At 43.6% G+C, this 23,961-nt stretch overlaps 2 protein-coding genes across 2 annotated transcripts in view; both read right to left on the bottom strand.

The window, feature by feature from the left end:
- NR1D2 (nuclear receptor subfamily 1 group D member 2) overlaps positions 1 to 8,689 on the bottom strand; it is a 30,480-nt gene extending 21,791 nt beyond the window's left edge. Inside the window, exon 1 of the mRNA XM_066627479.1 lies at positions 8,584 to 8,689. Within this exon, the coding sequence (XP_066483576.1) occupies positions 8,584 to 8,599 (16 nt within the window). The 5' untranslated portion in view covers positions 8,600 to 8,689. The remainder of the gene's footprint in view (positions 1 to 8,583) is intronic.
- A 9,908-nt stretch (positions 8,690 to 18,597) lies between these two features.
- Positions 18,598 to 23,171, bottom strand: RPL15 (ribosomal protein L15). Its single transcript, XM_066627799.1, has 4 exons — positions 23,098 to 23,171; positions 21,499 to 21,680; positions 20,377 to 20,513; positions 18,598 to 18,962 (listed from the first exon to the last, which is right to left on the bottom strand). The coding sequence occupies exons 2-4, from the start codon at positions 21,668 to 21,670 to the stop codon at positions 18,657 to 18,659; spliced, it is 615 nt and encodes a 204-aa protein (XP_066483896.1). The 5' UTR covers positions 21,671 to 21,680; positions 23,098 to 23,171; the 3' UTR covers positions 18,598 to 18,656.
- Between the last annotated feature and the right edge of the window lie 790 nt (positions 23,172 to 23,961).

The following is a 23,961-nucleotide window of genomic DNA, read 5'->3' as shown; positions in this document are numbered from 1 at the left end:
ACTTCTGAAAAAAGAGGAATGTACACATACCATTATACATAAATGGTGAGGAGGTGGAGAGGGTTGCTAGTTTCAAATTCCTAGGTATTTACATCACAGAGGACCTCTCATGGACTATTAACACCAGCATGTTGATAAAAAAGGCACAAAAGCGGTTCTATTTTCTGAGGAAGCTTGGGAGGTTAAATTTGTCACAGCAGCTGCTTGTGTCTTACTATCCTTGCACCATTGAGAGTGTCCTAACCTATGATATCTTGGTGTGGTACGGAAATTGCTCTGCAGGGGACAAAAAAGCTCTGCAGAGAATTATTAAGATCGCGCAGCACATCATCAAACCTTCATCTAACAGCTTTGGAGGACATCTATACATCTCGCTGTCTGTAGAAGTCACATAGTATTCTGAGAGACCCCTTCCATCTGGCTCATAAGTTCTTTGAACTGTTGCCTTCAGGTAGACGATACAGAACTATTCGAGCACGCACCACACGATTCCTGAACAGTTTTTACCCCACAGCCATAATTACTTTGAATAAGGCCATATAGTTGTTACCATGCTCCTGGGCATTATGGTCTGTTATACTGTTTTTATACGTATTATGATGCATGTTGTATAGAATGTGTGGGTGAGTGTGTAGAGTGTGATTGTTGGAATTGTTGTATATATTTATGCTTGTATCTCAATGGTGCATAAAATTCACTGTGCTGTAGCACAATGACAATAAAGTTAATACTACTACTTGGGTGGATAGATGCATGTAGATGCCAGATACGGCCTCTGGGCCGTGAATTGCATGTCCCTGCTACAGAGCAGTGTTTCTCAACATTTTAGCATTAGGACCCACTTTTAAAACAACACTCTATTGGGACTCAACTAGCTTTATGAAACAAAAAGTTACACTACCAACTGCTCAAACCTTTTTTTAATCCTTTTTACTATAATGGGGATTCATTCTGATGGATTTGTTGAGCTACACATTCATCAAATTGGGAACATTCTGGTAGCCTTGAATTCTCTTTCGTCTGCCCTTTGATAAGAGCCAAGACAAGTTTACCTACTGGCTTGCACACGCACACATGTGGCTCTGTTTCACTTTCCATAGAGCTCAATAAGTTTTCCTTATCAGCTGGGAGAGGGACTTCCTTCTTGAGAGTTTTTTGGGGCCTGCATTTATTGGTTTGGGTCCATTCTGGTGGCATTTCAGTCTTCTTAGCCTGCCCTTCAAAGTGGATCAAGGCATGTTTGCCTACTCATGAGTAAATGCACATGCGCAGCTCAGTTGCACTTTCCATATGGTTTAATACATTTTTCTTTTTCCGCTATCAGCTTGACAGTTTCATGGCCCACCAAGCATCCAGCCATGACCCACATTTTGAGAACTGCTACTATAGACAACCACTGATATTTGCTCATGTATGGGGCAGAATGAGATCTATAGCTATTATAAAAATTGCGAAACCTATAGCTATTTTGAAAATCACAAATGACATTGTTTCCCTTGGTTTGGAATACATGACTCGAGTCCTAAATCAAGGTACCTGGTTTTAATGGTACAGTACACAAAGGAAAAGATTATCAGTCTATCCTAGACTACTCTGTTGTGAGCTGACAATAAATAGCTATGAGAACACCGAACAATTTTAAGCTCTTCAGTAGTTAATATAAGAATATGTATTGCTGACTGGTGCAACCCAGGCCAAAGAACAGTCATGGAAGATACTCTTAAAATTACTCTCTGGGGCAAGAGTCGTCATGTTATGAGCTGCTGGTTTGGAATGACTCAGTATGGAAATTGGGCCAATTCTTTCCACATCGATCTTTTGGGGATCACTTGCAATCGCACAAAAGAAACACTACATGACATTTGTTGTCATGAACCAACATGAGGCTGAAATCCAAAACACACTTTTGTAATCACGTTTGCCTTCTGAGTAAACTTTTTGTTTAAGAATCAAATTGCACATTATTTTAACAATTTGCTAATGTTGTCTTGTTTTCTTAATGTTAAATTGTAGTTAGATTTGGAGCATAGCACAGGACGGTAGGATTTAACCATAACCCCACACTTCTGATCTGGATCAATTGTCCCTGTCCCTCCCTTGGCTATTATGAAGGGGAAAATGCTCCCATCAATACCTAATAGCAGTTGTCATGGAGTGTGTGAGCACATGTGTCATTCAGATAAGGGCCACAGTATGGGGTTAGACCAGGGGTGCCCAAACCCCGGCCCTGGGGCCACATGGCTTCTCAATGCGGCCCTCAGGGAGCCCCCAGTCTCCAATGAGCCTCTGGCCCTCCAGAGATTTGTTGGAGCCCACACTGGCCCGATGCAACCGCTCTCAGCATGAGGGCAACTGTTTGACCTCTCGTGTGAGCTGTGGGATGAGGGCTTCCTCCACTGCTTGCAGTTTCACATCTGTGATGCTGTAGCGGCAACAAAAGAATGGCCAGCCTTGCCTTGTGCAAGGCCTTTTATAGGCCTTGAGCTATTGCAAAACCTTCATTCATTCATTCATATATGTTCATATTTAATATATTCATTTATGTAAACTTATGCAAATTTATTCAAATTTTAAATGTAAATTAATTCTTTTTTCCCCCCAGCCCCCAACACAGTATCAGAAAGATTATGTGGCCCTCCAGCCAAAAACTTTGGACACCCCTGGGTTAGACAAAGCCTCCTCCTTCCATAGTCCCAATTCATGGGGCTTTGAATGTAAATGTAAAGTGGGGCAAACCCCCAACATTTCACATATATGCTCATGAGTTCTGTGCTGTCTGTGATAGATCAGGAACGAGACCTTGGGGCGCTGGTGGACAGCTCAATAAAAGTGTCAATCCAATGTGTAGCAGCTGTCAAGAAGACCAACTCCACACTCTGGATCATTATAACAAGGGACTGAAAATAAAATGCCCAATATTATGTCATCTTATAAAGCAATGATAAGGCCACATCTAGAGCACTGTGTCCAGTTCTGATAGCCACATCTCAGAAAGGATATAGTAGAACGAGAAAAGGTGCAGAAGAGAGCAACCAAAATAATTAGTGGGTTGAGGCAACTCCCTTACAAGGAAAGGCTACTGCCTTTGGAGTTCTTCAGTCCATAAAGAAGGTGTGGAGAGGATAGGAAGAGTAGAATAAACTACAATACAAAAATGACTACAGTTTAAAAAATGATGGCCCAATAACAAATTTTAAGAAAGGAACAGAGGAAAGAGAGAATATGGGCATTACAGCAATATATCCCCTATTAAGGCTTTGGACCAAGCAACTGTTTAATAAAATTTGTTTATTTCAAAGAATTGTGAAAATTTCCAATAAAATGGAAGAAAAAATCACATAAGGATACAAAAAAAAAAATACTTGTTTTGCTTTCTCCCCCTTTCTTTTTTCTTTTTTTGTGCATCTAGAGAAGATCAGGGTGTGGGTGTAGAGAAGGCTAAGATTAGTACAACTCAGAATTCATTGAGACAAGGATGGGCATGTGCTTTGTCAGAAATAATTATGTAACTTACTAATATAAAGTTGATGATGATTTGGTAAGGAACTGAAAAACACATGGTTGTAAATGTGTACAGTGAGTCACACAAGGAAGTCTAATCTCTGTATGCAAAGAACATAATGTGAATGCATAGACCATTTTCACAATGGAGGGAAATAGGCAGTAGCACTGCCCAAGAATTAGTATTAAGACTGATGCTTTTTAACATTCATAAACTGTCTGGATGATCAATTATTCAGGATGCTGAAACCCCAGTCAAACCATGAGGAGCTTCTGAAGATCTCTTTGAAAGAGGTGAGTGGGCAACAAAACGGCAAATGACACTTAGGGCCCAATCCTCTCCAACTTCCCAGCTTTGATGCAGCCATGCCAATGGGGCATGCACTGTATCCTGCGGTGGGAGGGCTGTCACAGAGGTCTCCTCAAGGTAAGGGAACGTTTGTTTCCCTTCCGTTGAGGCTGCTGTGTCACTACATTGGCACTGGAAAGTTGGATCGCGTTGGGCCCTCACTGTAAGTTAAGTATAAAAGTGATGCACACTGGGGCAAACTATTTTCACATGCTCACCAACGGGATCATAATAGGTGTGACTATCTAGGAAAGGCAGAGATGAATAAATGAAAATTAAATGAAAACACTAACTCGTTTGCTGCTGCAGCAAGAAAAACAAACTGCATATTAAAGATTATTTGAGAAGGGTGTAAAAATAGAATAAGCAAAAGCAAGTGATTATTTGGAATGCTGTGAACCCGATAGGATTATGTAGAGCTCATAAAGATGCAGAAAAGCGCTACCAAAACTACCAAGAGGTTGGGGTACCCTTCCTACTTTTTTGTGCACTGAGAGAGGAAGGAAGAGAAAGAGAGAGAGAACAGAGTATAGTGGACTATAACACTGTAAGTGGTGTGGAGGAAATGGACAGAGATGTTTCTCTCTGTCTCAAAAGATTACAACTTGTCAACAAAAACCAACTGGAAGTCAATGCCTGATGGACAAAATATATTTCTTTGTACAACACATATTTGCATATGAGATTTTCTAGTTCTATTTTTGGTTATGGTTACTGGTATACATGGCTTTAAAAAGGGTAAGTTTTATTAACCCTGAAATCTAAATGAAATATCCATATTATGAGGCAGTAGTCCTTTTTTGAATGTTAAGTGCTGGGGCATGATAGGGAGGCAGCTGTCTTTACACCTTGCTAACAAGATTCCAAGATACATCTTTTTGGTCAGATGGAAACAGAGTGGTATTGGTGGATATTATTTTAGCTAGCAGGGCTTCTTCTAATGCACATGTACCCCCACCCCTTTTCCTAATATATTTCTGTCACTATATTTTGTGCGGTGGGGGTAAAAAACACACATTTTAAAAGGATATAAACCCCCTAATAACTGGGCAGTGGGAGATCTCTTAAAGTGATAGTTCTGTTGTATTTAGCAAGGAGAGAGCAGCTGTCCCCATTTATACCAGCAGCGCATCTTTTCCAATGGCTGTCTGCTGCTATTGCCCTTGAATCTGTTCAGATTATGAGACTTTTGGGAAGATGGAACCATTCCCCTTATTTCATTTGCTTTGTAAAAGCACTTTGTGACCTTTTCTCCCATTGAAAAGTGATACATAAATATACTTGACAATAGCGTTTAATGTAGTGTAGCATGGTGTTTAATTAAACATTAAAATAAAAATGTAATTAAAATTATCTTATCCTGACTAGCCTTCCACATATCAACAATTCTTTCCCTTCTTTCAAGTTATCACATGTGCCGTTGTACCTCAATTTAATCCTGTTTCACAGAGCTATACAGACAGTTATGTAATCAACCTCTGCTGCGACCCATGAAATTCACTGCTTTGAACAAATTGACATTAGGGATTTGGGGAGGAGAGTTTGCATTCCTCCCTCTTCTTCAAATACTGGATTGGTAAAGGAAGGACCACTCCATACCTGATCCTTAAGTCTTTCATAAAATGTAAGACAGAATGGTAATTGTAAGTCTCAAGCAAAGTTATGCAACACTATTGGGAATCTGTATGTGTTGCACCATCTGACTTCACTGCATCCGTTCTGTGAACTCAGTCATCAGGAAAGATTGTTTCATGCCCCTCCTCTGCCCAGTTATGTTTCAAGTGACATAGCTGCCTGCACATGTGAGAGCTAGATTGCCAGTGATGCATTCAAGTCACATGGGAGTACGCATACATTAGCAGCATATGCTACTGTCAGACAACCAAAAGATGCCTCTGTCATGCACAGGCAAAAAATCTATATGAAGCCTTGAAAAGAGGCAGCAAACAAAGTGATTTTATGAACAGAAACTGTAATGGACATTGAAATCTATCCATTTGGACATTCACAGGATCAGGCTGTTTTTAAAAATCCTACATAATCCTGAAAGCCAGGATATAATGGTTCTGGAGTAGGACTTTGACCTGGAAGATCCAGGTTCATATCCTTGCTAAGCTATGAAGCTTTCTGGGTGACCTGAGGCCAGTCACTATCTCTCAGCCTCACCTACCTTACAGGGCTGTTGTGAGAACAAAAGGAGGGAAGGAACTATGTACACTATCCTGAGCTCCTTGGAGCATATATGTCCCACTGAACAGAGTGGGACTTAGAAGTAAGTCCCACTCTGTTCAATGGGACATATATGCTCCAAAGCTTGTGCAAGATTGTTTACTTGGAAGTAAGACACATAGTAGCTTAAATACTTTTGTCATCTTCACACATAAGATGCTTCTTCATACAGAAGTTTAAATACTTTGGAGAAGGGAGAACTGTTTAAAAAAGATGCTGATGCTAGGAAAAACTGAAGGCAAAAGGAGAAGAGGACGGCAGAGGATGAGATGTTAGATAGTGTCACAGAGGCAATGAACATGAATTTGGACAAACTCTGTAAGTTAGTGGTAGAGAGAGAGGCCTGGTGTGCTGAAGTCCATGGGGTCAGGAAGAGTCGGACCGACTTAACAACAAAGACACACAGAATCAAGCTGCACTGCAAACAGTAATCCTCAAAGAGCAATATCAAGCAAATATCTTGTCTGTACTGCTCTCTTTATGCTCTTCTGTCTAAAACAAACCACCAAAAAATGACCCCTCTGAGTTTCCCTCCTCTATCATCTCACCAGACATCTCTCTCTATCTTTTCTGCTGGATGGAGAAAAGAGCACCACCAGAGCAGGTCATCTTTGCACAACTGCTGTACTTTGACAAACAAAACAAACAGAAACAGGAACCCCCTTCAGCCTCCTAGTAACCATCATACTTTTTGAGGTGTGCTCGAATAAGCTTTGGACTTAATTTTAACACACGTTAATGTTACATCCCCTGCTAACTGGGTAAGAGACACTTTTTCAAGTGGCGTTCCTCTTAGTAGTGGGAGAGTAACCGTCCTCCTTCACCCCAGCATGGTATCCTTTCTAGTGGCTGCTTGCTGGTGTTCTTCTGCATCTTTTTAGATTGTGAGTCCTTTTGGGACAGGGAGCCATTGAGTTATTTGACTTTGGATGCAATCCTAACCAACTTTCCAGCACTAAGAGCAATGCAACTCCAAGGAAAGGGAACAAACATTCCCTTAGCTTGAGGACATCTGTGAGGGGCCCCCAACTGCAGGATGCAGCACATGCCCCACTGGCACAGCTACGCCAGTGCTGGAAAGTTGGTTAGGATCACGCCCTTTGCCTGTCAACCGCTTTGTGAACTTTTAGTTGAAAAGTGGTATACAAATACTGTGAATGATAAAAACACATGCATTAATTCTACGTTCTCTGCATGCTCCTGTGGTGTCAGAGATTGCCAGCACTCAGGCTGCCTCCCTACAACTTCTTTCCCCCCTTGGCTTTTCGCTGCACTTACTGAGACTCTGCTGTTGCATAATGTGCTGGTGAAATAAAAGCGACAGGAGGGCTCCGCCCCGCAACCTCAGATGCCCTGGCAGGCATTCCAAGGTCTGCCCACCCCTCTTGCGAACGGAAGCGAGTTCCCCTCCTGGCCACTCCCGGACACAGATGCCCCGATTGGTCCCTTTCCGAGAAGGAGCCAGCGCAGGGCGCGGCCAGCAGTCGCTCCACCGCTCAACTCCACGTGTCTCTTCCCCGTCACCTCCCTAGATATAGGTCACCAAAACAGCAGCCGGCGGCCCGGCTGGCTTCACGTGTACCTGCACGAGGTTGGCTGGGCGAGGCTATTATGCAACGCCCGCGTCAGAGCGCCACCGCAGCCAATAAGCCCGCGCGCAGCTCCAAACGTAAACACAGGGCGCACATGGTCCAGCCGGCAACTCCATGTGAGCTGCTGCTGGGGCAGGAACCGGCTGGGGGACGGAGGAAAGGCAGTTGTGAAGCCCCAAGACAACGCAGCCACGACCGGCCAGCAGAACCCCCAGCACGTTCTCCCAAGGGGGTGCCAGATCCCATCACGCCACTCTTATCCAAACAAGGGGATCCTGGCATTGGCCAAGTCCCCCAAGCGTCACGACGCTGTGCACAACCTTCTGCCCCCCATCCCAACCTTCTCCCACACCACCCAGCGACCCACACACTTCCCTCCTTCTTCCCCCAACTGCCACTCACCACTTTTTTCCACCCCTCCCAGGCAGGGTCCCCCCCCCCATGTTGCACTCCACCCAGGAGCCCACGCAGCGCTTTCTTGGGGGCGCTGAACTCCTGGTTGCGCGCAAAAATGGGGTCTGGCTGCGATCACTTTCCTGGGAGTAAGCTCCACTGGCTACAATGGGACTTGCTTCTGAGCAGGTCTGCATAGGATTGGGCTCGAAAGGGGACCTAATCCTGTTAAACTTTCCAGCTCTGGGGTAGGCACAGTGCAGCCCCATGGAATGGGAACGCACGTTCCCATACCTTGAGAAGGCCCCAGTGACTGCCCCTCCACCACAGGATGCAGCGCACACACCACTGACACAACTGAACCAGCACTGGAAAACTGGATCGCATTGAGCCCTGCACGGGGGTCCACTGTGGCATCTGAGCTCCAGATGCTCTGGGGGGGGGGGGAACCACAGGAGCAAGTCCCTACTGCGCTCGCCTTCTCTTGCCTGCGCGCCAGAGCTGCCACCGCCTCCTTACCTGCACTGAGCTCCATGCTTTCCCCTTCCCTTCCTTTCCGTGGTTCACTACAGAGGGAGGCCCTCAGCTGCCCCGAAAAGCCTCTCTGGAGCCTTCCGTCTTCCAGGAGCCGCTGTGCGCGCGTGTGCCTCCCCGCAGCCTCCAAGGGCTTCTGGGCTTCGTCTCCAGCACTGGCTTGCTTGCGCGCGCGCAAAGAGCCACTCCAGCTGTGGGGCTCCAGGGGGAAGCGCCTCCTTCCTTCCTTCCCGCTCGGCCTGCGCGTGGACCTGCCTCGTGTGTGAGACGGGCGGAGGCGAAACAGCAGCAGGCAGCCCTGCCTTTCTGGAGCCCGTTCTTGCTGGGCTGGCCGCCGCCGCCGCCGCCGCCCCCTCCTCCCCTTCCCAACCCACAAGCTCTGGAGGAGGCTCAGCGCCGTGAGCCACCGGCCGCAAGACTCACCTCCAGCCTCCCCTCTTACCTGCGCCCGCCCGCCGCGACCCTCTCACCCAGTGGCACATTTTGGGGGAGGGGGTTGGAAAGTGCGCGCAGTCCTCACGCGTCACGACGCATGTCCGAAGGGAGGGCGCTGGTTGGGGATGCTCTCAGCCAGGCAAGGGGCCTCCCCAACACACTCTTGCAAACACACCGAGGAGGCCCGAGAAACCAGTTTTCGGGTTCTCAGGCCCTCCTGCAAAGGGTTTGCACCACAAAGTGACTCCCTTGCCCTTGGTACTCTTCCAAGCTTTGGGCACAGGCACAACTTCCTGCTTCCCTGCACAACTGGAACTGCTCCTACTTCTTCCTCCAGACATACTACTTGTAGTAGTGGAAGAGGAAAGTCGTAATTGGCCTGAGTGCTTGCGTTACTACTTTCTTCTGGCCTAGATCCTTTGCTATTGACAGGCGTGGAACAGAAACTTTGGCTCTGGTTGCTGCATGCTCCTGAATCCTGCACATTCCTCTCCTTGAAAGGCCCCACTGGCCTTGCCCTTTCCCACCTCTCAGGTTCTGTTACCTTTATATGACATTTGTTCCTCCTTCACCAGAGGAGTAACTTGGGTGGAGCCTGAGAGGTATGTGCCCTGGGCATTGTGCCAGGGGGGCACATGACTGCCCCTAGGCTCTGACCAGTCACCTGCTGGTTCTCACCACAATCCTGTACATGACTACTGAGAAGGCCTATTCAACCTGATACACTCTCAGGAAAGCGCATATATTGCAGCCTTTGTGAACATTATGGTTGAACCAAAAGTCCAGCTATTCAGAAATCAACTTCTGTTGAAATTAGCAAGGGGACGGAACAAATTAGCTTTAAAGCTAATATTCAAAACATATATCAAATATGTTTCCAGATAACCCTGTTTTTAGGTCACTCACTTCATGTACAAGATCTGATCCTTTGAATTTTCATTGGGTCATAGGTTACACATTTCAGCATCATAGAAACATAGCATAATAAGTTGCTGAGTCACATACTTTGACAAATGTCAAATGTCACTTTATTTATTGCCTACTGGATGGCACCTTAAAGGTGTAGGATGCTAAAGGCAGAAATGTTTTAAACATCAAAAGATTTCACAGGCCTACAAAATTGAGGGTCAGAAAAGTTTTTCCCAAACTTTATGGTGGTTTGATATGAATTTGGGGTGCTGTTTCCAAAAATGGCATCCGTTTTGCCCTATCACATCTAGTTTTGGAGACACGGCATAGCCTCTTTAGTGAATGGTTCAAGCAGCTTCCTCATGAGGAAGCTGCTTGAACCATTCACTAAAGAGGCTATGCCATGTCTCCAAAACTAGATGTGATAGGGCAAAACGGATGCCATTTTTGGAAACAGCACCCCAAATATACCCAGGAATTGGTGTAACGATTAAGGAAGCAAAATGTGTGTTGGCCTGTGTTCCTTGTCCCCAAATGATGCTTAGCATTGAAATATTGAATCTCTTCCTGTAATTGCAAAATATCCTGTTCCCTACCACTGTTCATTTTTCTGACAACCTAGCAGGTACAATGATTATGTCTAAGCTAAGCACCATGTTCTCTTGTTATGTCATACTATCATGGCAGTGTTAACATAATTGACAGGAAATGTATGCAGCAGAAATGCAATGATGCAGTTACTTGTTCTCAGCTCAGAACATCACTGACTCCCTCACTAGATAAGGCACTTAACTACACTGCATGGAAAATGTGCTGTGTGAGACATTAATTAAATGTCTTTTAATGAAAGTTCTAGAGGCCAAAAATTGCCCCTGGATATTTCTTGCCATTTCTGTCCTTAAATAATCCCTGCTTAAATAACCCCTGCTAATTGGGTAAGAGGCACTTTTCTCCTTTTTTTAGCAAGGGGAGAGTAACTGGCCCACCTCACCCCAGCAGTGTCTGTTCTAGTGGTTTCTGCTGGTATTCTTTTGAATCTTTTTAGATTATGAGCCCTTTTGGGACAGGGAGCCATTTAGTTATTTGATTTTTCTCTGTAAACCGCTTTGTGAACTTTTAGTTGAAAAGCGGTATATAAATACTGTTAATAATAATAATAATAATAATAGTAAAGTTCTTTCCCTTCAGATTCATTCAGCCGAATCACATAACATGAATACATTACTTCACATGAATTTGCAACTCTTAGCACACTTGAATAAGTCATTATTTAGGAGTTATTAAAGAATGGTAAACAGGTACATTTCCTCCATGTTTTCATAGCATTGTCATGTGTGAAATGATTATTCTATGAGCTTCACTACCCAAGATGTGGTGAGGATCATTAGCTTAGATGGCTTTAAAAGAGGACTGGACAAATTCATAGAGGACAAATCTATCAGATGCCTATATGCTACCTCCAGGTTCAACAGCAGCCTGCCTCTGAACACCAGCTGCAGAGGAACGATGATGTGAGAAGTACATGTTTCCATCTCTTGCTTGCCGGGTAACAGAGGCAAAAGGTGAGCTGCTGTGAGGAACAGCAAGTTGAACTAAATGGGCCTTTGGTCTGATCCAACAAGTTCTTCTTATGTAGAAAAGGATATAGATATAGAATTATCAACACATATAATTAATTGGCATCCTTCAGTCTTTGAAGACTATGGTGTCATGCTCTGAATGGTGGTTCTGGAACAGAGTTTCCTCTCCAGTGCGCGAAGCCTGGGTAAAGTAGGTATGGAGGATAGGATACCCATGCAGCAAATCCCCCCTCTCCACATTGCTGAAATGGTCCAATGGAAAGGCAGAGGCCAATACGGTTGGTTCCAGCGGCATCGCAGGAGTTGCCAGAACGTGACTGTGTTCAGCCATGAACTGCCTCAGGGACTCCGGCTCCGGATTTTGCCTCGAGGTTGACTCCTGAAGCCTTTTCCATAACTGGATGTAGCCACAAGGCAGTGGAGGTTTGGGATCAGACTTTTCCTTCTCTCAGATGAGCTGCCTTCCCAAGCTGACGAGTCCCATCTACCCGGTGGCTGTTTAGTCGCCTCTTACGACAAGTACAGCCAAACTGAGGGCTTATTCTTATCCCCAGCCCCCATAATTAATAGTAAATAAGTAAATAGTAAATAAGTTTTAAAACAAAAAATAACCAATGCACATTTGTACAAAATGTGATATGAGCTCAAAAAAAGGCAAAACTTGTGGTAACTACAGGTTTAGTTGCCATCTACTAAACTGTTGAGCTACCATAGCACAGAAGCCTGGATATGACAAATGAGTCTTCTCTAGCAGCCACTAGCAAAGCTGCTGTTGAGTCAGTCATGGGACAATATCACAAGTTACATAGGAAGGTGCTTTATACCAAGTCTTATCATTGGTCCATCTAGTTCAGTAATGCCAACAGTTACTGGTAGTGGCTCTCAGGGGTTCCCAGTAGGTATTTTCACAGCTTTATCTAGGGATTTCAAGGAATAATTGAACCTGGGATCTTGTCCATGCAAAGCATGTGCTGCACCTCTGATTTACAACCCTCTTCATAAAAGTCAGTGATGTATCTGGTATTCACAGGAAAATGTAGTCCTGATTTGGAATGGGTCTGGTTAAAATGAATTTGGTGAGCTCTCACTCAGTGCCTGAATTAACTTATTTTAAATGTCTCATTCACAATTGGGGCCCACTGTGCTCTTAATTACAGTTTTGAGAGTGTAACTTAGTCACCCTGTCACATCCTCCCTGTTGTCCTGTCCTTTTGGAAAAGGAAGGATTTGTTGAGGTTTGGAAACCTCAAACATGATTACTTAGCAGCAGCTATAGGACCCAAAACTGAAGCATGGATGTTGCCATGAGCACGCACATACAACTTCTGTTCTGGGTAATCTGACAAAAAACATATTTAAATAGAAAATTATTAGGCACATAGAAAATTCAATCTAGCTGAAGAAGAATCAATATTTTTTCTGCAAAAATAACTCTTGCTTTACTAACCTTCTGGAAGTCTTCATTAAATATATTTAAAAAGAGATGCAGGAAATCACATATTAAGTGCTTACTTTTCTATTCAGCAGACTTTTTACTAGTCTTGGCTGGGCAGGTACTTGCTGTTTCTATAATGTCCACAATATCCATGTCTTCCATTGTAACCAAGCACTCCAGTTCCCCCATCTTAGCTCAGAAACTTCTGACATCTTGACGATCTAGAACAGGGATGTCAGACTCATTTCATACAGAGAGCCAAAGTTAGCATTCATAGTGCCTACTGATGGCCAGAAGTGACATCATTAAGCAGATGATGGTCAGAAATAAGCACTTCGTTCTCACATAGAAACTCATTAGCTGCAAATGACAAAAGAGAAAATGTGCAAATCTTGTTCATATTTTCATGGTATGAATGAGAGAGTTCAATTATCAAGCTGGGAGAGCCCAATTATAAAAGTGGCCAGATAAATTGCTTCTGATGGCCACATTCGGCCCACAGGCCTTATGTTTGACACCCCTGATCTAGAATATTTACACCCTCATCCCTTATGGGTGATTGTGCCCAAACTGGAGACTGCCCAGCTCTTGTTGACTTTTCTCCAGGATCAGCTGAAATGTTCTGCCACCTTTTTGTCATTATTCAAGTGGAGGCCATCCCTTTTATAGCAGCTCAGGTTGTTCCAAAACATTTCACACTTCTCAACAAATCCAAACATCTCCTCCTAATACTATTGTCTCATCCAAATGTTGAGACTGCTCTGTGCCACCTGTCCAGCTCTCCCTATGTGCTAAAAAAGGTGGCATTTCTGAAACCGCTTTGGATGTCCTGTCCTGCATCCTACCTAGGAACCTCACTTTGGTTTCCAGTTGGCACTTAGTTACATTCCCCAACAGTACTGGTGCCAACATGCAAGACTGTTGTCTTTTTCCCAGCACTGTCTAGCAGTCTTTCTAGATGATACATCTTGCCTGCAGTGTTTGCACCTAGTCATCATGTGACACACCCATCACAAATGCGTCTGTGTTCCTGTTCCTAAGGATTGAATTAATGGAAGCTTTTGTAAAAATGCACTGGTTAACACAGCAGGACCTATCTGTGGGTTACGCTTCATGAAAAGAAATGGCAATTGTCAATCACAAAAATGCATTGTGCTGGAAGAATATCTTTCAAGACAGTTTATAAATGGTCTACTATTCAGCTTGTTCTCAGGTTGTAAACTATTTGCAGACATGCTTTTCTCTTCTGTTCAGTTTTTAATGTTGCAGCACCATACCTGGTCCCTAATCCTGGATTTTAACAAACATGTTTCAGTCTTCAGCAAGCAATGATAGCAGTTTGGGCTAACCATACAGATTTAATGGCTGCAGTTGAACTTTTAAACTGTTTTATGACTGGTAAGATGAAGAAACCTCCTTTGTACATTTTTGCAGCACATACTGCAAGGAAGATGAAAACACTTTTAAGAGGATTAATTGTCCAGTATCAAGTTCCATGAATGCTAATGAAGTTCCTGCAGGCAGCTTGATTGTCTTAGGGCCAAATCCTATCCAACTTTCCAGCATTGATGCAGCCGCAACACAGCCCCAAGGGAACAAACATTTCCTTACCTTGAGGCCTGAATGACTGCCTCCCAACCGCAGGATGCAGTGCACACCCTGTTGGCATGACTGCATCAACCCTGGAAAGTTGGATAGGATTGGGCCCTTAGTTCTATAGGCACAGGTTCAAACTGCAAGACAGACTGTAGGTAATTTTGAACATCACTCCATTAGACCATGGCTGTAGCCAGCTTCTCTTGCCAGGTGAAGGAACCATGGCTGGCCCACTGATGAGAGGGTAGTTGTATCAGGATGGTGATTGGTGAGAGGTGGCATTTAGAAGGGGGTCTGCACACCACCTCTGCAGGTAGCACTCAGTCCTGCCCTACACTGCAGCCAGCCACAGTTGCTCCTTATCTTCCTGCTCCCATGCTTTCAAAAAGGCAAAGGGCATGGGATGAGAGTAGGTGGGAGATGTGATGAGAACAGACCTCGATCTTTTTGTTTGTCATTATGCTCAAATAATCCTATTATGATAATGGGGGGGAAAAATCACCCTAAACCAGGTGAAAGCTGGGGTGAGTAGAGTTATGTAGATTGAATGACTGGGATATGGAACACTACTGTTTGGGAGAGAAAATCAATTGCTTCAATTTTTTTTTAGTGTTATAATTGTTCCTGTTTGTAAAACAACTCCTTTAAAAAATAGGCTGCCATGATCATACTAATAAAAAATTATTTCTTCTCAGAAAATCCTATACAGGGTGCTACACTCATTGGTCCCATCCTGGCTACACCCCTGCTTTGAACTCATCTGTAAAATGGAAAATCTCTCATAGACTAAGGCTGCAATCCTATCCACACTTACCTGGGAGTAAGGCCCATTGACTATAATGGGACTTACTTCTGAATAAGGCATAGGATTGGGCTCTAAGGCTGCAATTCTATACACCAGGGGTTACCAAATGTTTCAGCCAGAGGGCTGTATCAAATATCTGGCATGGTGTCAAGGGCCGGAAAATAAAAATTTAAATATAAAATTAATAAATACATTAGAGATGGAGCTTAAGATAAATGAATACATGGGCTTAAATTTTCAGGATTTCTCCAACCACCAACACACACCATAGAAATAAAGCATGCACTTAAATGAACTCCCATCTCTCAAGCAGGTTACTTAAATATACAGGAGTAAGAACCAACACATCATGGAAAACATACCACACACCAAAGGCTTGCAATGCTCTGAGGGCTGGAGAGGCCTCCCCAACCCACAAAAAGCCTTCTAAGGCCTTCAGAGAGCACAAAAAGTTGCTGGTTTTTTGGAAAATCAGACTTGTTTTTAGGCCTTTAGAAGGCAATTTGAGGGCTGGGGAGGCTGTGCGCACCCTCCGGATGTGAACGGAGCACAGCTCTGGTCATGTTCAGTCAAGTGGGCCAGAGGCTTGCAGGGGCCAGAGGCTGGCTGTGGGCCAGATAAAGGCTGATTGCAGGCCAGCGTTTGGAGACCCATGATATGCATGTTTACCTAGAAGTAAATCTCACTGAACTCAAGGGGACTTATTTCTGGATAGGTACCTCAAATTGTTATTCACCAGTGTATAGGATTGCTCTGTTACACTTACACTGTTAGTCGAGTGCTGTATGTAATGAGACATGCAATATTATTAGAAATATTCAAGTAGTAAAACCTGTACATGCATATGCAGGAAGGTTGGCTATTTAATGATGTAGTCCTGCATATGCAATCAGGACTCCCACATGCAACCACAGTTCCATCTATCACAGCTGTCAACGAAAGGCCTGTATATCTATGTATTATAGCTTTTCCCAAAGACTGAATAGGTCTGTACATAAGTATGGCTTTTAATTGCAATATACTGTGTCATTATTTCAGTGATAGGACTGTATTTCAAGAGTTACCTGCTTCATTCACAACAAAAGGCTATAACCTACAAACCATACACCCTGGAGCAAAACCCTACTGATATTAGCAGAACAATTGTTTGTGATTAACCAAGGTCATTTTCTTGATCAAAAGCACTTGAACCTGAAACCTGGAAGAATTAAAAGTTAAATGCAATGAACACATATATAAAGTGTAACAAAAGCTAGCCAATATATATAGCTTCACCTACTCTAACACACATGCACAAAAGAACTTGATTAAGGATGTAATGCTGTTTTACAATTATAAGTTCCTGTTTAAGTATTAAAATTATTCCAAGGACTAGTTAATATCCTGCATCATGTAAATGAGGTTGAATAGAATATATGAGGTCCAGATGGCATCAATATTTGGATAAGGTCAGCTAAGTACTCATATAGGGTTTAATTGACACACACAGTGCAAAAACGTAATAAATGATTAGGTATAGAGCAATAAAGTCATTAAGTGTCAGACTAGAAGGGGTGCTTAAGTTCAAATCTCAATTCAAACATTAATCTCAGCGGGTGACCCTGAACCAGTCACTATCTCACAACCTCAGTGTTGTATGGTCTGGATCAAGTGGGGAGGAAAACTGTGTCTAACACCCTGAACACATTGGAGGAAGGATGGGATTTAATTAACATACTGTCCATCCTAGACTTTGACAGAATAGGGCCAATCAAATCAAATGCAAAGATCTGCCATGTTATGTTTGATTTTTGCCTGTTGAGCGTGTCACCTGTTAATGATTAGCATCCTTAGATCACAAAAAAACTGGCCTTCTGAGGCTACATTGGTATTCACTTTTATTTCAGTTTCAACATTAGACCAAGCATGTCCCCATGTGAAATATTCAACAGTGATACAATAAAGAATACAAGTTGCTGGATAATGAGCTTTTCAGGGACAATACTTCACTCTCATTATTAACAGTACTTATATACTGCTAAACCTCACAAAGCGATTTACAGGGAGAATCAAGTAGCTAATGCCTATGCCATCCACTTGAAATAAAAGTTATCCATCCCACTCAGAAGGCACAATTCACAACTTAATTTTACTGTGCCACAATAGCAGACTCTGAAAATTCCAGAAATACCCAAGATCTGGCATACAGTATAGCTCATCTGCCCACACAACTGCTGGAGCAATGGCAAATCCTGGCCAGAAGCTATTAAGTTCATGATGCCTGCAAATGCTAGTGCAGGTTAGGGGACTGCTTACAGCAATCTTATACCCTCACATATTTCAAATTGTTATTCACCATTTTCACTTCTTTATAGGTTAGAGGAAATACGAGCATTTTCTTCAACAGCAGCATTCTCTTCAGAATCTTTCAGTCATCCTGGTACGTCTTTAGCTTAACTAGCTGTGACCAACTAGGGTTAAGTGAATGGAAACAAGGTGTATCTAGCATTTGATGAATACAACTGCCATTCCCAAGGAGCTCTTCCTATATCTTTCTCATATCTGGCACACAGTGACAAATATAAACGCCCTTGTTTTACACTGCAACTAAGGGGCTCATACTAGTGCATAGGTCAAATCATATACCCACCTCTTTCACAAAATTTGATATCTTAAAAGGCGAGGTAAGAACAATACCACAAAGACAGAGGAATAGAAGGGATGATCTCAAAACACTGCAAGGAAGTCTTTAATTATCATCAGCTAAGATGTATAATGAACATGTGCTATCTAGACAACACTTTGAATCTATTTTTATGAAAGACTTTACCACCTTCAGAATAAACCCTATAGTATTGGAACTTTTAAAATACATACTTGCCATACTTAAAGCCTATGCTTTAAGCGCATCTCCAATCTGATTGTAAAATTATTGTGTTTGGGGTTGCCTCTTCCAAAACCTGCAATTCAGATGTGGAACCTTGCCCTATTAAAACAGTTAATGTTTGCTGTGCTTAAGTACACTTTTCTTCTTATTTGTTGCACATAATAGCGACAAGGTATATTTACAGTATAACGCTCAAGGAAAAATTAGAATTTGTCAAAATAAGTTGCTTGTTTTAATTACTACTTTTAGTGGAGCTGCCTGAGAATTTCCTTTTGCTTATTAACAAGCAAAGAGAGACTGATGAGTGGTAGATCACAAGTTGATCATTTTGCCACACAGGATGCAAATTTCAGTCCAATGAAAACACAAGACATTGGAAATTTAAAGCCTCTGGCTGGGCTTTATTAGAATGGAAATTTACAAGCAAAAGGATCAGCGGTAGCGGTGCAGCTGCAAGGTATTGCGTCGTCTCCAGGCAGCACGACGCGAACCACCAATGGTGTGATGGAACTTGTGGCCCTTGCCAAGGCCACGGCTCTTCCTGCCAGCGGATGTCAGCCCACGCATCTCTCTGTGTTTGTGGACTGGCATAGTGATCCATTGGGTGTCTGGATTGCGCCTGATAGCCTTGTGGAAAGGATCAATCAGAATGACTTCAAAGAATTTGTATGTGGAATCTTCACCCACCCAGTAGGAGTTTAGCACTCTCAGGGCTCCACAGTGGCGACCGGCACGCTCCTAAACAAAAAGAGAGATCTTATATAAATATATAGTTTTTTTTAAATGGGGCACTGAAAAACCCAACTAAAAGATGGCAAATGGACTGACGGCCAAGTGTAGAACAGGTGTGAAAGAATGACACAGAAGATAGATAGCTTTTAAGAGGTTGAAAAGATTCATACAAAAGGAATATTCATTTAACATAACCAACAAAGATTGAAAAGACTTTTCAGTAAGGATCAACTCTCTGTATACACATACAGGGATGAGACAGAAAGTGCAAGAATGGTCTGTTCCACTGTGCTTCACTACCACAGTGGAACAAACCATTCATTAGAGCAGGGGTCTCTATAAACTTTTTGGCCAAAGGGCCACATCAAATATCTGGCACGGAGTGGAGGGCCAGAAAAAAAAGTTAAATATAAAATTTAAATAAATATATTAGAGATGGAACTTAGATGAATGACTGAAATGGATGAATGAATGGACTCAAATGTCCAGGATTTCTCCAAGCAACAACACAGCCCAAGAAATAAAGCGCACCCACTTCAATGAACCCCCATCCCACAAGCACAACTCTGGTTGTGTTTGGTCAACTGGGCCAGAGGCTCTCAGGGGATCAGAGGCTGGCCAAGGGTTGGATAGAGACTCTCCACGAGCCACATCTGGCCCCCGGGCAGGAGTTTGGAGACCCCTGCATTAGAGCCTTGCACAGTTATTATACAGCAAAGAAACAGGAAAGCAAGCATGGCAGGATCATAAACTTTTCACCCATGTGCCACCCCTCCAAGAGCACCTCACTGAGCTACAACTGCTGAAGTGCTAGATTTTTAAAAACATTAGTAAGGCCTTTAGGATAAGGAATCCTCTTTTCATTTATTTCCATAGACCACTTTTTGAACTTTTTTGTCAACAAGTGGCATTTAATAATAATTGCACAACAAGTGCTGAAAAAGGACAGTTCTCACTTTATTAGCAATTCAAAGTGGGAAAGTATGAATCATGTTTCATCCTTAGCACCCAAAGATATCACAATGACCAAGTTTCAGATGCTGTAGAAAATGATTCTTATTTAATCTGACATGATTGAGATAATCTTTATTTTATATACACTATATATACACTACAGGCAATTTTGTTTTAAGTGTTGCAAATAGCTTCTGTGCTGACCCAACATGGCAAACTGAGGTCTTAAGGCTAATTTGCTGTTAAGGGTTTACTATGATTGACCTCATGCTGCTCAACAGCTTATCACAGGAAAAGCCCTGCTCGATCACACCACAGATCCATCCTGTTCGGCATCCTGTTTCCCTCAGTGGCTCACCACCTCCCTCTGGAAAACTCACAAGCCAGACAGAAATGCCCGCTAATTTTTGGATTCACAGGGTATGAAGTGCAATTTCAAAATAAAAGGGTCACAAAAGGCACTCACCTCTGCTACAGACTGCAGACTCCGGGCAAATTTCAGCTGGTTGACACCATGATGCACGGGTTTACCATAAGTAGCACCCTTCGGGACGGGGCGTTTACGGCCACCACGGCGCACTCGAATGCGATAGATGACATAACCTATAACACAGGTGGATGTGTGAAAACAGGGAAAGAATAGGAATTTCGCAACAAAAGCAACGCCTACCTACCAGTTAATTTTTGAGATTGCCAGAAGTAGACTTGGAAGATACACTCTTAAACTGTGTGAACAGAAGGTGCAAGGTTTGCTCACATAACATGCTTAGAGGTTGCTTTTCTTTTAGCCCCACTTGCCCACACATCAATATCTCAGTAACGCTCTTGCAGCTTAGACTTATCTGCATATTTGCCTAGAAATTAAGCTAGATTTGTTCTATAATCAAATTAAACACACCCAGATAGTAGTAGAAATTATATGCAGTCAACAATACCAAATATAAATTTTACTTCTTATGGCATTTTTATCCCACCTTTCCACCAAGAAGCACAAGCAGCCTATATGTTTCCTCTTTGCTTTTTTATTCTCACAACCATGCGAGGTAGGTTGGACAGAGAGAGTTGTCCAAAGTTACTCAGTGAGCTTCATGGACAAGCAGGGACTTCAACTGAGGTGTCCCATTTATAGTATAATACTCTAACCCAGTGGTTCTCACACATCGAGCACTGGGACCCACTTTTTAGAATGAGAATCTATCAGGACCTACTGAAGTGATGTCATGACCAGAGGTGACATCATCAAGCAGGAAATTTTTTTTAATAATCCTAGGCTGCAATCCTACTCACACTTACCTGGGAGTAAGTCCCATTTACTTAGTAACCTGTTAAAAGTACAGGTCTGTAACATTTCCCCAAATGCAGTCACATACCATGGGAGCATCAAGTCTAATATATTAAAAATAAAATACTGAAATGACTGGGGACCCACCTGAAATGGGCTCGCATGGGTTGCATCCTGACCCACAGTTTGAGAAACACTGCCCTAACCATTACAATACACTGGTTGCCATGTATGCCCACATGTATGCACAAAAGACCAATGAGCAAAGAAAATTTACTTTTGCCACATTCCATGAGCCCCACTTACCTTGTTTAGCCTTATATCCCAACCTGCGGGCTTTGTCAGGTCTGGTTGGTCGGGGAGCTCTATGGAGGGCAGACAACTGGCGGTACTGCCAGCAGCGGACACGCAGGAGGAAGCGCATCACGTCTGACTGTTTCTTCCGCCATAGCTCTTGGATATACCTGTAGGCACCCATCCTTGCTTATCTGCTAAAAGAGGTACATGTTTAAGTCAAGTGTTGCCTCTTTAAATACAAACTTATTTAAAACATTCACAAAAGACACAACAGTATTTTCCATATTGTTGTACTTTCCATAGTGTTCTCCAAGTGTAGTTCTTAACAATGCACATTCAGTCTATATTGCCAGCTTTATCCCCAATAGTTACTGTGCTTGCTTTTACCAAAATCTGGCAAACTATCAACCAAAAAATCCTACCAAAATTCTGGCAAGGAAGAGTCACCCATACAAGTGTATCATCACAGAAACATGGTTGCCAGTTAAAACTCTAATGTACAAGATCAAAAAACGCCCCCCCAAACTTATAATTTAGTGTTCCATTGACTTTGGAAAGCAGCTAGGAGCACTGCATGCTGAACCAAGACTCATAATAAATGAAAATACTACGGCACCTTCTCATTCAAGAGTGCATTCCATTACACCCTCTTTATATTGCACTTATGACAGATAAAACAGCACTGGAAAGAACACACTACTACTGTTTGACAACAACTGCAATCCAAGTAACACCCATTGCAGCCATAGCCATGGTTAAATAACATTACTGTTCATTGCACACCTTGCACAGAGAGTTTTGCACAGGAAAGTCTCTGCCCCAAGGGGCTCGCAATCCCAATAGCCACAAGCATCCTACAAGTTGCAGAGTCAGGAAAAGTCTTTTCTCTGACTTGGTAAGCACCTGTATCAGCGGTTCCCAATATTTTTGCACTTGCGTACCCCTTGGCAGCCCATTTTCATAAACTGTACCCCTTACATTAGCCCCACAAGGCAGCCTAATGCCAGCCCCACAAGGCATTCCAATACAGACCTGCCCTTTTCCACCATTATTCAGTTCTTTTTCAAGTACCCCTGAAGGTTCTGGTGAGTACCCCTGGGGGTACATATACCCCCAGGTTGGAAAACACTGATTTTTTAAAGAGGCAGGATTTTTCACAGCATTCAAACTGTGCCCCATTTTCTCAGCACCCCAGAGAACTGGCAGTTCCCTAGGACACCCTTCCTCCCCATGCCTAACTCTCAAGGCCACGAACACAGAGTCTAGCTACACCCCAAGGCTGCCACTGGTTTAAGCCATTTCTGCCCAACGTTGCATATACGCAACAGGAATCAAAGGTGTATACCTGGGGGGCTGGGCAGCAAGGGCGTCCCTTGCTCTCCCTCCCCCCTCCTCTGGCTGAACCAGCTGGCGTGGGAACTGCAGGCCTCCCAGGCAGGCACCACAGTATTAAACCTCCTCGCTCCTTCCCAGCTCCCAAAGACCACCCCTCTTCTCCCCCCAGGTTCCACCCATGAGGCAGCACCCCCATCGGACTCCGAGATGCCCCCCAACTGGAGGATGGCGACTGATTAAATCCACAGCTGCCTCCCCAACCACGAACCTCACCTGGCGGCGCTCAGAGCCGGAAAGGAAGAGGCCTGTTTCCTACAATGCTTTGCGACAGCGGCCTGGCGTTTCGGGAGGAAAGGCAGAAAAAAGCCCGTCCTCTGATGCCTGCTGGGAAATGTAGTTCAGCCGGCGCTTCTGTAGACCGGTCTTGTCAGAGCTGCGGGCACTTCTCCTTTTCTTGGAAGTAGGCAGCATGCTCTCACTTTCTGAAGGGAGAGAGTGCCAGCCTCAAGCTTGTCTGGGAAGCTTGTTGTGTACCTTGAAGCTCTTTTTCTCAACTGAACACATGCACTGATTCTATCTTGTAGTGGGTAGTGCACTCTGGACATGCACAGAGGTACTCTCATCTTTTGCTTTTAGGCTATTCTAAAGTCAAGACTAGGCAGTAAGAAACAAATTTGGATGTACACAACTGTGTGAATAATCAGCATTAGTTTATTTTTGTCATACTTAAGATCTGGGTGGCTAGAGACTTTTATTTTGCTGTGATAGAGAAGAATGGAATTCTTACCCGCCAATTCTACCCAGATAGGTGTTTCCCCTCCCTCATTTCTGTAATTGCTTTTTCTATACCAAGACTTACCAAACCCTGACCCAGGGGCTGGATCCAGTGTTTGGGGAAAGCCCTCCACTTTGGGAGTTTACCGTTCTGCCTCCGCACTGCATGTATTTCCAGTAGATCTGAGCATCTGGATGCTCTGGGCAGTCATGTTTGTCCAGATGTCCTGTTGCACAGCCTTCTGGGATGCTGAGCAACTGGCCATAGTGACCTGGTGCCCAGGTATACTGTAAATACATGCAGCGCAGAGGCAGAATGGTAAGCTCTGGTCTGAATGGGGACCGCATTTTTGTCAGTTGCGA

Source organism: Tiliqua scincoides, chromosome 5 (genome assembly GCF_035046505.1).
Source record: "Tiliqua scincoides isolate rTilSci1 chromosome 5, rTilSci1.hap2, whole genome shotgun sequence".
Classification (NCBI taxonomy): domain Eukaryota; kingdom Metazoa; phylum Chordata; class Lepidosauria; order Squamata; family Scincidae; genus Tiliqua; species Tiliqua scincoides.
The sequence above is the reverse complement of the archived record's forward strand: the minus strand, read 5'-3'. Positions and strand labels throughout refer to the sequence as shown.